Source organism: Ochotona princeps, chromosome 8, assembly GCF_030435755.1.
Source record: "Ochotona princeps isolate mOchPri1 chromosome 8, mOchPri1.hap1, whole genome shotgun sequence".
Classification (NCBI taxonomy): domain Eukaryota; kingdom Metazoa; phylum Chordata; class Mammalia; order Lagomorpha; family Ochotonidae; genus Ochotona; species Ochotona princeps.
In genome coordinates, this window is record NC_080839.1 from 10,901,411 (window position 1) to 10,913,682 (window position 12,272).

The window sequence follows — 12,272 nt, forward strand, 5'->3', positions numbered from 1 at the left end:
TGTGGCTTGAATTTCCTCTGTAACACTACATGTGTCATACTCCATATCCCATTCGTTTATTTTCTTGCTTCTGTGTCTCCCTCTCTAAAGTGACACCTTCTATGAAGATAGAAATTTTCATCTGTTTCCTTACTGAATTAGGTTGGTACTTCACAATATTACAGGCAAAACTCATAGTAGGTATGCAAGAAAAGATGATTTATAAAATAGATGAGAGATTAAAAGAATTTTTTCTAGCTATAATTTTTTGTCCCCCAAAATCATCTCTTTGAGAAGTGGATGCCTTAATCCAGCTCATCAGATGCCAGTGTTCTGGTGGTCTCTAATATCAAATTATTTAACAAAGGGGTCTCATATATTACAAAATCAATCTACCTGGAAAATAAAAGCCGTTTTCATCACATCTTGCAATAACCTTCTGCCCTTTGAGAGGATCCACTTTTTTTGACTTGACTTTCTTTGTTGAATTTCCTTGTGATTTCTGTTGCTGAAACAGACAAAACAGTAGTAACTGATGAGAAATAGTTGTTGTAAGGCAGTGAAAACTCTTACGTACTGGTAGCCTAGTGCTGTGGTGTGACTAGGCCATAGCTCCCTGAATTATGCAGCTATTTAAACCTCAAGATAAAGCTACTAAGTGTGTAGAAAGTAAATCAAATTCGTGGCTGAAGAGGTAGGCCTCATGGAAAGTACATGGGCATTGGGGATGTGTCCTCAGAAGGTCATTCTGGTGAAAAGATTGGTCATGACAGCTAAGTAGGCTTATCACATGACCCTTCTACACAAGCTCCCGCATCAACCACCTTCATCAGATAGCAGACCAATGGTGGCCGCCTGAGCTTGGGCTCAAACTGTGAGCTTCCTTCATAAGGAACTTGTCCTAGGCACGTGGTTATGATGACAAAAGAAGCCAAAACAGAAAAATCTGGTACTGAGGAGTGGGGTCATGACTGTAACATCTTCAGATATGAAGATGTGGAGGAGATTGTGGGGTTTATCGAAGAGTTTGGAGGAGGAGGCTAAAGACTAAGATGCTATAAGCAGAGCATCAAGGCATCAGAGCACAGATAGAAATGTGGATGATAAAAGCCATGTTGATGAGATTTCTGATGGAAATGAGAATTCTATTGGGAAGTGGGCTAAAGGTCATCCTTGTCATACTGTGGCAACAAAACGACTTGGCTGCGCTGTATCCTTGTCCTGAGACTTGTGGAAAGCTGAACTTAAAGATGATGCATTAGTTTAATTGATGAAGGAGACTTCAAAGTAGCGAAGCATTCAGGCTGCAGCAAGCATGGATATTATTAATCATTTTTGTCTGTTATAGAGTGAGGCTCACAAGCAAAATGACAGGAGCACAAAAGATTTGGAAACTTCACCACCTAGTTACAACATGTGTCTAGGACAGGAATCACTTGCTAAAGATATTAGTGCAGATAAAAGGAGACCATATACTAACAGGCAAGACAATGGAAAGATCCCAGAGACTTCAGACTCGCCTCTTCACCCCTATTATCCTGAAGACTGGAGAGGCAGAGTTGTTTCACAAAAGCTAGGGCATTCTCAGTGAGCCTGCCCCTCTGGGCATTCCCCACAGTCAGCTGACAAAGCACACCACAGCCACAGCAAAGATTCAAGTGGGCCCAGGTGCAGCTCATGCAGGGGCCAGATCTTGGCACTGTCCAGACGATGTCGGCTTTACAGGTGCCCAGAATGAAAAGATTCGAGGGATCTTGTTGGCTTACATCAACATTTTAAACTCTAGGAAGCCAGGCAAAAGTTTATTTATTGAGGTGGGGCCCTTGCAAGCCACCCCAGTTGGGCAATAGCAGCGGAGCTGAAGAGGGGATCCCAGAAAGATAAGGCAAGCAGGAAGGTTTAACACGTGCCTGAGAAAGCCACCGACATCAATACGCAGCTTCAGAGAGCAGCCAAAATGGATAGTGAGCAACAGAGCTGTTAGGAGCATGGTGGGCTCCAACTAGATCCCAAAGTATGCTTTGAGTCCAGGTGGAAAATCAAATATAACGGTGAAAGAATGGATAACTGTCTCTTAAGATTACAACACCACCCTTTAATAAAATTGTTTCACTACATTTGAGATTCTAGTCAGGAAAATCAGATAAGAAAAAAAAATAAATGTATATATATATATAAAGCCACTAAGACTGGAAAGAAACAGGTAAAACTGTTATCATTCATAAATTATATGATCCTACATGTGCAAAACTGTAGAGAATCCATCTGAAAGTTTGTGGAATTAACAGATACAGCCAGGTGTCCTGTCACAAGATGAACATAGAAAAAGTCAAATTTTCTCACATACTAGACAGGAATAGCCTGAAAATGAAATTAAGAAAAAATATCCTTTGTAATAACTAAAAAAAAATAACATTTAGGAAAACATTTTATCAAAGTACAAAAAGATATATACACTGAAAGAATACAAAGCATCATTAAGAAAAATCAAAGATTTAACAAATAGGAATGAAAGAACATGGATTAGATTTGCTTTAATTAAAATAGTCATTTTCGGGCCAGTGCGATAGCGTAGCAGCTAAAGTCCTCGCCGTGAACGTGCTGGGATCCTATATCAGCACCAGTTCTAATCCCGGCAGTCCCGCTTCCCATGCAGCTCCCTGCCTGTGCCCTGGGAAAGCAGTGGAGGACAGCCCAAAGTCTTGGGACCCTCATGGGAAACCTGGAAGAAGCTCCTGGCTCCTGGCTTCGAATTGGATCAGCTCCAGCCATTGCAGCCACTTGGGGAGTGAACCATCAGACAGAAGATCTTCCTCTTGGCCTCTCCTCCTCTATGTATATCTGACTTTCCAATAAAAAATAAATAAATCTTTAAAAAAAATAGTCATTTTCCCCAAACAGATCCATAGATTGAATAGAATTCACATAAAAGACCAGAAACTTTTCTTTTTATGTATTTTCAGAAATTGAGAAAATGGCCCTAAAATTGACACATAAACACAGAGAACCCAGAGGGCTCAGAACAAATTGTAAAAAGAACAAACTTGGAGAACTTATACTCATCTCAAGCTTACCGTTAAGCTACAGCATTCAAAAAGTATGGAGAGTCAAGAAAAAGATTCTTACATTTACGGTGGATTAATTTTTGACAGATTAGAAAATGGTGGCTTCCTAAAAAAATTAAACTTGCCACATAATTACAAATGTCACTTTCTGGTATCTAGCCAAGGGAAATGAAAACTTACAACCACACAAAGATTTATACCAAGATTAAAGAGTAGGTGTTCCCATCAGCATGATCAGAATACTAAAAGGGTGGAGTTAATTCGGATGTCCATTAGGGAGTAATCAAACAAAATCTGGTATTCAGTGGAAATATTATTTAACCAGTTATGACTGATACAGAAAAGATAAATGTAGAGAGAGGACAGAGAATGATGACTGGCCACTCAGAGCTGACATCAACCACATGTGGGAGGCCTGGGGATCCCTGGGGATGATGATAATGCTCTGGCTTACGGCTGTGATAAATAACTCTATCGTTTTTATTAAAACCATTGAACTGAAATAGAAAGATTTTGTGGTTTATAAATTATAGACTTATGTGTTTGTATGTGTTTTTAATAAGCTGCCGTTTGTTTCTGGTTTGTTCTGCACTGCACAGCCAGTCATGGTATTTTGCCTAGTGCGGGTAGAATGAGAGAAGCAGCCCAGGCACTTCTGTATCTACGTTGAATTCAAAAGATGAATCAAATAGGCCCTTTCCTCCAAATTGCTACTTGGCCGAAACGATGGATTTTTTTCATCTTAGATTTTTCTTCCTTTTTTGATCATTAACTTTTTCATTGGTTTCCGAAAGTAATTAGTCCTCCTCCTAATTAGTGCCCAGTGAAATAATTTTCCAATTTTTCTTTTCTCAGAATTCAATGACCCTCTTTCTCCATGACACAAATAATAAATAGTACAAGGTGTTTTCACAGGCATTTTGGTGCCATATTTTTGCAATCCTCTATCTATACAACTACAGCCATATATTTACCAGGCCATAGTTATGTCATAAATAAAGTATTTAATGCATACTTTATGAGTTCATCTTCAGGCCTCTCACTTAAGGAAGTCTCTAATTTATGAGGCAATTGACTATAAAAATTTAAATAACTTCAAGTAGCCTGAACACCATTTGCTCTTGGGTCATTATTCATATTCAATTCAGAATGGCTTCTGGAAATAAGTGGGCTCATTTCCATGGTGCCCTGACGTGACTGGGTTCTGTTGTAGTTATATATCCTTTGGATCTGTTTGGAGACATTCTTCAGGTTCCTTGAAATTCTGGTTTATCTTCTCCAAGATGAAAACTTAAGAGCCAGGACATCAGAAACGGAAAACTAATGAGCAAAAGGGTTAAAGTCCCTAAAATGAATTGTGGGATAGTTTCAAGTCTTCATATCTGCATGGTTTGCAACCCACTATGGCCAGAGACAAAAATGTTCAATGAATGACTCTGTTATTTTGTTTATGATGTTTCCATTGGGTCAGATGTTTTTGGTGGGTTCTTCCTTTCTCATGGAATTTGTGCTTTCACCGAGACAATGCGTAGTTCAAGAAGAAAGACCCATCAGCACTGGGAGATGGTGAATATGTTACCTACATATTCCTGGGCTTTCACCCAGAGAAGCTCAACACTCCCCCTCCCTGTGGGGCTTCACATGACCCTCTGCAATGGGAACACCTCATCCCAAAGGGAGGACCCTGGACCAGGACACAGCAGAAATAGCTGAGTGTTGACCACACGCTATGGGTCTTGGAGTTGTCTTTTAATCTTTGAAAGGCCTTGATATCTACACATGCAAAATGAGAGGACACACTAAATGATCTCCAGTATTATCTAGTTTGCCAGTTCTGTTCAAGTGTGTCTGAGTCTGCACTCTTGGAGCACTATCGTTCTATGTGTACACAAGGAAAGGGATACACATGTATGCTGCCTTGATTTAAATTTCCACAATAAGAGGGAAATACACCAGATGGAACTGCAAACATGAGTAGCTTTCTTTTTTTTTTTTTAACATTTCTTTTTCTTTTTATGACATGGTTTCATAGGCTCTGGGATTTCCCCAACCTCTCCCTATGCCCACCCCCCCATGTTGGATTCCTCCACATTGTTGCAGTAGTACATTTCATATCCAGTCCTGATTCCTTCATTGCGGGCATTTAACATTTGTTTTTAAATTTTTATTGGAAAGGCAAATCAGGTACACAGAGAGAAGGGATGACAGGAATGAGTAGCTTTCATTTCCCATAATCATACTGTGAAGAGATGCCACACCACAGTCTCCTACAGCCAACTCCTCAATGGCATACTCATGTAAAATAGTCTAGAAATTAGCAGAATTTATATTCTTTTTTTAAGATTTATTTTTATTGGAAAGTCAGATATACAGAGACAGAGAGGAAGATCTTCTGTCTGCTGAAGATTCACTCCCCAGGGGGTCGAAATGGCCAGAATTGAGCTTGATCTGAAGCCAGGAGCTTCTTTCGGGTCTCCTACGCGGGTGCAGGGTCCCAATTCCTCCAGCCATCCTCCACTGCTTCCCCAGGCCACAAGCAGGGAGCTGGATGGGAAGCAGGGCTGCTGGGACATGAACCGGCACCCATATGGGATCGCAGTGTGTATATCGTAAGGATTTTAGCCACTAGGCTACCACACTGGACACCAGAATTTATATTCTTGAGGAATATAAGGTAAGTCAAGGTAAAGTAAGTCAAGGTAAAACAACAATTTCCAGGGCAGAGTTTGAATCTAGCAATGAAGACACTGGTTAAGATGCCCATGTCCCACATCAGAATCTAACCAGCTTAGACTCCTGGTCCGGGCTCCAGATTGTAGCTTCCTGATAACACAGGGCATGTGAGGAGTGACCCACAAGATGGGAGTTCACACTGTCTAATCTCTCTCTCTCCCTAAATCTCAAATTAATTAATTAATTAAAAAGTTAGCTTTTGTCTAAAATCTTCACCTGTGCATAAATTTTGACTTAGAAAATTCCTTGCTCTCACTAAAGACCAACTGGTCTGGGAGACCACCAAACAACAGCTTATTATTCCAAAAAAGCATTTTTTTTTTCCTTAATAGATTTTAGCAGTATGACACATCATTCACAAAAATCCATGTCCAGGCATATTTAAAATCTCCTTTAACAATTCTCAATGAGGCTATGCACATAATTTATTTAAATAACTCCTTTTCATCTTTAGATTTCAAACACTGATTATTCCAGGTCCTAGCAAGATGCTAGCTAAGGAGACTGCCTTTCCAGACTGCATATCCACAACAGGTCTGGATATGCAGATCCATGACGTCAGATGACTTAAAATAATCAGGGAACTTTCATGTGCCAATTTATCTGGAATCGAGCAACTGTCCACTCTACAAGATTCTCTTTCCTAGGCCAGGCATGGTGGCCTAGCTGCTAAAATCCTTGCCTTGAACATGATGGGATCCCATATGGGCGCCGGTTCTAATCCCGGCAGCTCCACTTCCCATCCAGCTCCCTGCTTGTGGCCTGGGAAAGCAGTTGAAGATGGCCCAAAGCTAGGTCCCTGCACCCATGTGGGAAACTACTGGCTCCTGGCTTCAGGTTGGTGCAGCTCCAGCCATTGTGGCTGCTTGGGGAATGAATCAACAGGTGGAAGATCTTCCTCTCTGTCCAATAAAAATAAAATAAATCTTTAAAAAAAAGAATGTAGGAAGATCACTGACTGAGAACTTTGGGAAGCCTTGTTAGTGTGGAGCTGTGGCTAACTGCAATCCTGTTGATATGGAAACTCCCTAATCCTCAGGTTTAAATAACAGATCAAAGAGAGGCGCTTTCCCCTTGCAGGCAGGGGTGTGGGGACTCCCAAAGTCTCTTGCTGTCAGCTCCCTCTTGCTCCTGATAAATTCCTCAAACCCTCTTCCCTTATGCCTATGTGACTCTCAGCCTTTAGTCTGATAGTGTTAATAAACTTATGGCTATTGACCATCAGTCAGTAGTCCACGTGTATGATTATCAGCTCTGTGCACCAAGTCCATCGCTGCAGGACAGCGAACAGGTGTCCAATCACTCATACACCTGTGAGTTCACTGGAAAGAACCTGGGCAGATTCTAAAGGGCTCTGTAACTCAAGTTTACTTTGTTTCCAGTTGTTAATACTATAGGCAAGAATTCATTTCAATTTGATGCCACAGTACGGAACTGGGTGTAGAAGGAACCAATTGTCATGATCTACTTGAAAAGGCAGTTTGACCTTGGCATGACAAATTGGGATTCACCAACTGAGAAAGCCAAGTAGTGGAACATGGTTCATTTTACAGAAACAGAGCATGGCTTCCAAGGATGGAGGGATGTCTTACAAGGGTAGCTAGATGAGTCATCCTTTCTGCCAGAATGTATTGATAACTTTGTTTCAGAAAGATGATATTTTGCTTGTTTTGAGTCTTGTCAGAATCCTGAAGGGCCCATGCCAGAAAGAACATTGTCAAGACTCATTTCTCTCCCGACACACCTCACCTATTCATGCACTCAAAATACAAGTAAATGGGCACAGTGCTGTGACATAGCAGGCAAAGCCACCTCCTGTGATGCTGACATCTCATGTGGGTGCTGGTTTAAGCCTCAGTGGCTCCACTCTCAATCTAGCAGAAGATGGCTCAAATTCTTGGGTCCCTGCACCCACATGAATGACCTAGAAGGAAATCCTCCATTCAAGACAAGCTGGCCTCTGCAGTTACAGTTCTACTGCCAATCTTCTGGCTCCCTTTACTAATGAGCTCTCTTAGCCAAATCAAAAGGCTTTCAGATACGACTCTGTATAGCTTTTCAGACTCGTTGGTCATAACTTTAGGAACAAAATTGCAAGAATGAATGATATGCATTTACTGCTTGAACATTCAGCACTGCACACCATCCTGAGCACATGATGGGCACTGTCCTTTAACCGTTTTGCAGGTTGATGCTCTGATAGTTCTATTCCAAAGATGAGGAAATCTGGTTCTGAGGACCCATGGAGGCTTACATGGCTCCAAGTGGCAGTGCTGAGACTTGCATCCAGGCTGGTCTGGAATTGGGAGCCACCACTCTGAACCACATCTTCGCCTTGACTTTCATACTGTAAGCCATTGACTCCAAACTTCCTGCTTCCCTCACTTCTAGGTCTCTCCATTCCATTGTCTCATCTTCCTCTTGGCACTGCAAATGACTCCAAATCTCTCACCTTAACTCAATCTTATCTCCTAAGCCCTGAATATAGGGTTGTCTGTGGGCCTTTCCCACCAGAATGTCTTGTGGACACCGGAGAATCAAAGGGTGACATCTCTACATCTACCTGAAAATCTGCTCTTCATATCATGCTTCTTTTCTCTCTGCTTGTTCTTTCTCACTTAGTCATTAAAATACTTATGAGGTCCAAAAGGCACCAAGCACTCTTTTAGGCCCTAGGGGTACCTAGAACACAAGAGTCCAAGTTGTGCCTTTATCCTTGCAGGGAATGAATACCATTATATCAGTTAGTAAAAGATGCTGTAACGTGAATACCAGTGTGGCAAGGGAAAGGATAATAACAGGAGATTAGAGGGAACAGCCCACAAACATATGTGGGAGCAAAGGGGTAGGAGGGGGAAGTTAACCATATTTTTGTTCCTAAATCGCTCAAGATAGTGATTCTTTGGGCATCTTCAACTTTGTCCTAGGCTCACTACAACTCAATTTTTCAACAACCCAGGTCTCACCTGTTCATACCCAGCTCACTGTTCCTGTTGACTCAAGGACTCCATACCTCTGCACAGAAACATTGCTTTTGATTTTACATTGAGACTCAACATGCTGCTAACATGATCTTTCCAAAACACAAGTATGTTAATGTCTTCCATTTGCTGACATCCATTCCTGTATATTTCTCACCAGCACAAGTCCCTGATTCCAGCAGAGAATTCTGAGTCCATTCTATTCTGGAACCACCTTCCCGTACCCATATATCTCTCACCTCATTTTTTTGTTTTCTTTTGTTTTTTAACATCCAGTTTCTTCCCTACATGCCTGCCTTTGCACAAGATACTTCTTTCACATCCCAATTCCCATTTTCTGTACATCTTTTCAGAGCAAATTGGATTGTCACCTCTCTGTGAAGCCATCCAGAAATCTCTAGGCAGAGTTATATACCTTTTTCTTTCAGTTGCTCTCTGAGTGTGCTGCCTTGTCACATTTATAATACTGTTTTATAAAGACTGGGGTTTTATTCACTCAACGTACACTGCTTGAATGCCTTCTGGTAGCCAAGTTCTACTAGTGCTTTGGGCACAGCTACCAGTAAGGTCAGCTCTTGTAGGAATTGTGTTCTATTCCACTATGTCTCATCCACAATCCTGGGGACACATCCTCAGTGCAGGTAACAGAACCAGTTTTGTATCCAATTTATAGTATCTCCTAGGGAGAATTCAAGGAAAGAAATGAGACACACTAGTCTTTCTGGGATCACCTTTGCCAAGCACAGGGTTTAATCCGTGGTATTATTGGATGAATAAATTATGAAAATCAGTTTGATTTCTACTTTGTGGAAAGAGAAGCAAGCAAGCAATGAATCTATGTCCTCTGAACAAGGAGCTTTTGATTGCTGATATTCCAGGAAAATTCAGTAGAACGAGTGGCTTGCTTTCCTTCTATTAGCAACATGTCCTATTCCCAAAGTTAGCATGACAAGTAGAGAAGACAGTTCTAGGAAATTCTGCTCTTAGACAGTGCTGTCTTCAAAGTTCAACACATAAACATTTGTTACTGGGACTGATAATGGATGGTCTCCATCTCTCTCATTGGACTTTGTTGTGTTCTAGCTGTCCTGGAACCTAGAATGGTTCTTTGTGTCCTATAGGCACTCATAAATGATTCAATGAATATCTGAAGGGACAAGAGAATAGGAAGATGAATAATGCGAGGAAGAGCATATTTTCAGGGAGAGAAGGGCAGCTCACTTTTGCTTCTTGTGAGTGCTAAGTGTAGCCGGGTGAGAATGGTGATGGGAGGACAGCAGAAGGTTTGGAGCCCTCCCAAGGAAACCCTGAACAATTTTTGGAGGAAGTTGCTTTGCTTCAGCAACATTAGTACACACACCACTGCTTGTAATAAAATGTTTTCATTATGTGCACAAAGCATGGCTTTTACATAAAAAACAAACATGAGATCTGCAGAGGAAAAAACAAAGGTAAAGAAAACAACACACAAGAATCTGTAGCAGTAAAGTATAGAATGTAACCCCATGCAAAATCAGTATCTTTGAGCAAAGACTAAAATGAAAAGCATGAACATTGATAGTTCTTTAGGAATGCTTTTTAGAGTCTTATACAATGAATATCCAGAAACCATTTAGGATTCAGGAAGGTTTTTGGTGAATTCTTCCTTGTTTACACACACCCATAGGCAGCCAGAAAGGGGAGAGACTTCTATTTAGAACTTGCAAACATTTATACCCTTGGATGCAGGATTGTGCCACTGAGATGGTGTCTTAGCAAAATACTTTAACCAAATGTACCTTAGCAGTCAGGAAGACACTACATGAAAGAGTAAGAAACTGGAAATTAACTCAAATATCTAGCATCCAATAAAGAGTCCAGTAAACCAACGTACACACATACCATGGAATATCAGGCAACCACACTGATCTAAAGATGCAGTAAAAACATAGTATTTATAAAGTAACATTAAGTAAAAAGCAGTATATAAAACAATTACAGATACCCTAACACTATCTCAGTAAAATGTCATTTATTTGGGGGTAACGAAACTGCAAGATATTTTTCCAAAGTGGTGGCGTTAAGGCAGGCAGTGTATGATTTTTTTTTCCATTTTAATAGTTTGCTCTATCATCACCACCATCTTCATCATCATTCCTTACTAATACTTATCATGGGCCTTCAATACTACACATTAAGTACTTACTATTGAAGTGTTCAGGGTTAATGTTACCATATTATAGCCTATGTGGCAGATACTACGAATCTCCCTATTTTACAGATCCAAAGCTGGGTAACTAGTCAGGATTGCACAGAGATTAGGCGGTCCATCTAAGGCTAGGATTTGGTCAGGTTCCTACCAAAGTCCAGACTTGTAACCACAGCATTAATACTCATGCTGAGCATTATTTTTTCAAATAAAAGAGATTTTTTAAAAAACTGTCATAAAACCAACCTTTTTCTTTTCTGATGAGAAAGACACTGAGGCATTAACTGAATTGGCTCTAAGTCAGTATGGTGAGGGTGGAGGGGGAGAAGGCAGGCTGGCACATGGACAGCAGGCACTGAGGGAGGAAACAGAACTCCAAGACACCCACCTCTATCAGTGTCTTGTTCACATAATTCTTCTTGGCGGCCTCCTGGAATTCCATGGCCTGCTGGATGTACATTTTCCCAGCGAGGATTTCATTTTCTAGCATCGATAGCTCTTTCAATGAAAGGGGCCAATTCAGCCGTTCCAGCGCTTGGTTTAAAGCTGCCTTGTTTTCCAAGTACCGTATTGGTCTGTCTGCATCTAACCTAAAACAAAGGAATGAAGAAACAAGAAATAATATCTATTAAAGCAGGGGTCTGATGTCAAATGACTAAGTCGCACTCATGCCCTCTGGCCCATTAGCACTTGGTTGGCTTACAGAGGCTAAAAATAACCTTCTCTGTGAATTATAGTGGGAACATTTCCCTATTACCTCATTTGATTATTTGAGTTTAAAGATATTTTATATACATCAATTTTTTCCCAGTAATCCTATCAGAATATTTGAAATCCATTCCTTTATTCTTAGGCCTAACTTCTGGAAGAACAAAATGCTGAGCTTCAAAGAGATTTCATACAACTGCTCAAAAAGTCAAAGCAAAACCAAACCAAACCCAGATGTTTGCCTCAGAGCAGGGATTCTTCTACGGCTTGTTTTAACTATTGAAGTCTAAACTTCCGGCTTTGTTGCTTTGGTATACAAGCCAAAGTTTCTGTGGGCTCATGGACAGGTGGCAGGACTCTCAAAGAAGCTAGTGGAACATGCTGGTCCATGGCCTAGACTCTATTTCCGGTCCCAGCTCCTCTAAAGCAGACATTACTACAAGGAGAAGGGTATGGAGAAGAAAAATAGCTCACAATTACCATTATTTAACTGTTGAAAGCAACACTTATTCCTTAGATGACAATGATGAAAGAATATAATCTAGAATATAGTCTATGCAGCACACACACAAGTCAATCCAGAAACAAAATGCTGTCTCCAGAAAACAGAAAGAAATG

The 12,272-nt window shown here is 40.8% G+C and overlaps 1 protein-coding gene across 7 annotated transcripts in view; it reads right to left on the minus strand.

Annotated features, from left to right (window-relative positions):
* The window catches only part of VWA3B (von Willebrand factor A domain containing 3B), a 222,942-nt gene that overhangs the window by 21,303 nt on the left and 189,367 nt on the right, over positions 1–12,272 (minus strand). For 6 of the 7 annotated variants that reach the window (XM_058667564.1, XM_058667561.1, XM_058667563.1 and 3 more), the window contains 2 exons: positions 11,335–11,536; positions 376–487 (listed from right to left, as the gene is read on the minus strand). In XM_058667564.1, coding sequence (XP_058523547.1) covers positions 376–487; positions 11,335–11,536 — 314 coding nt within the window. The remainder of the gene's footprint in view (positions 1–375; positions 488–11,334; positions 11,537–12,272) is intronic. The other variant, XM_058667560.1, reaches the window with a different exon arrangement.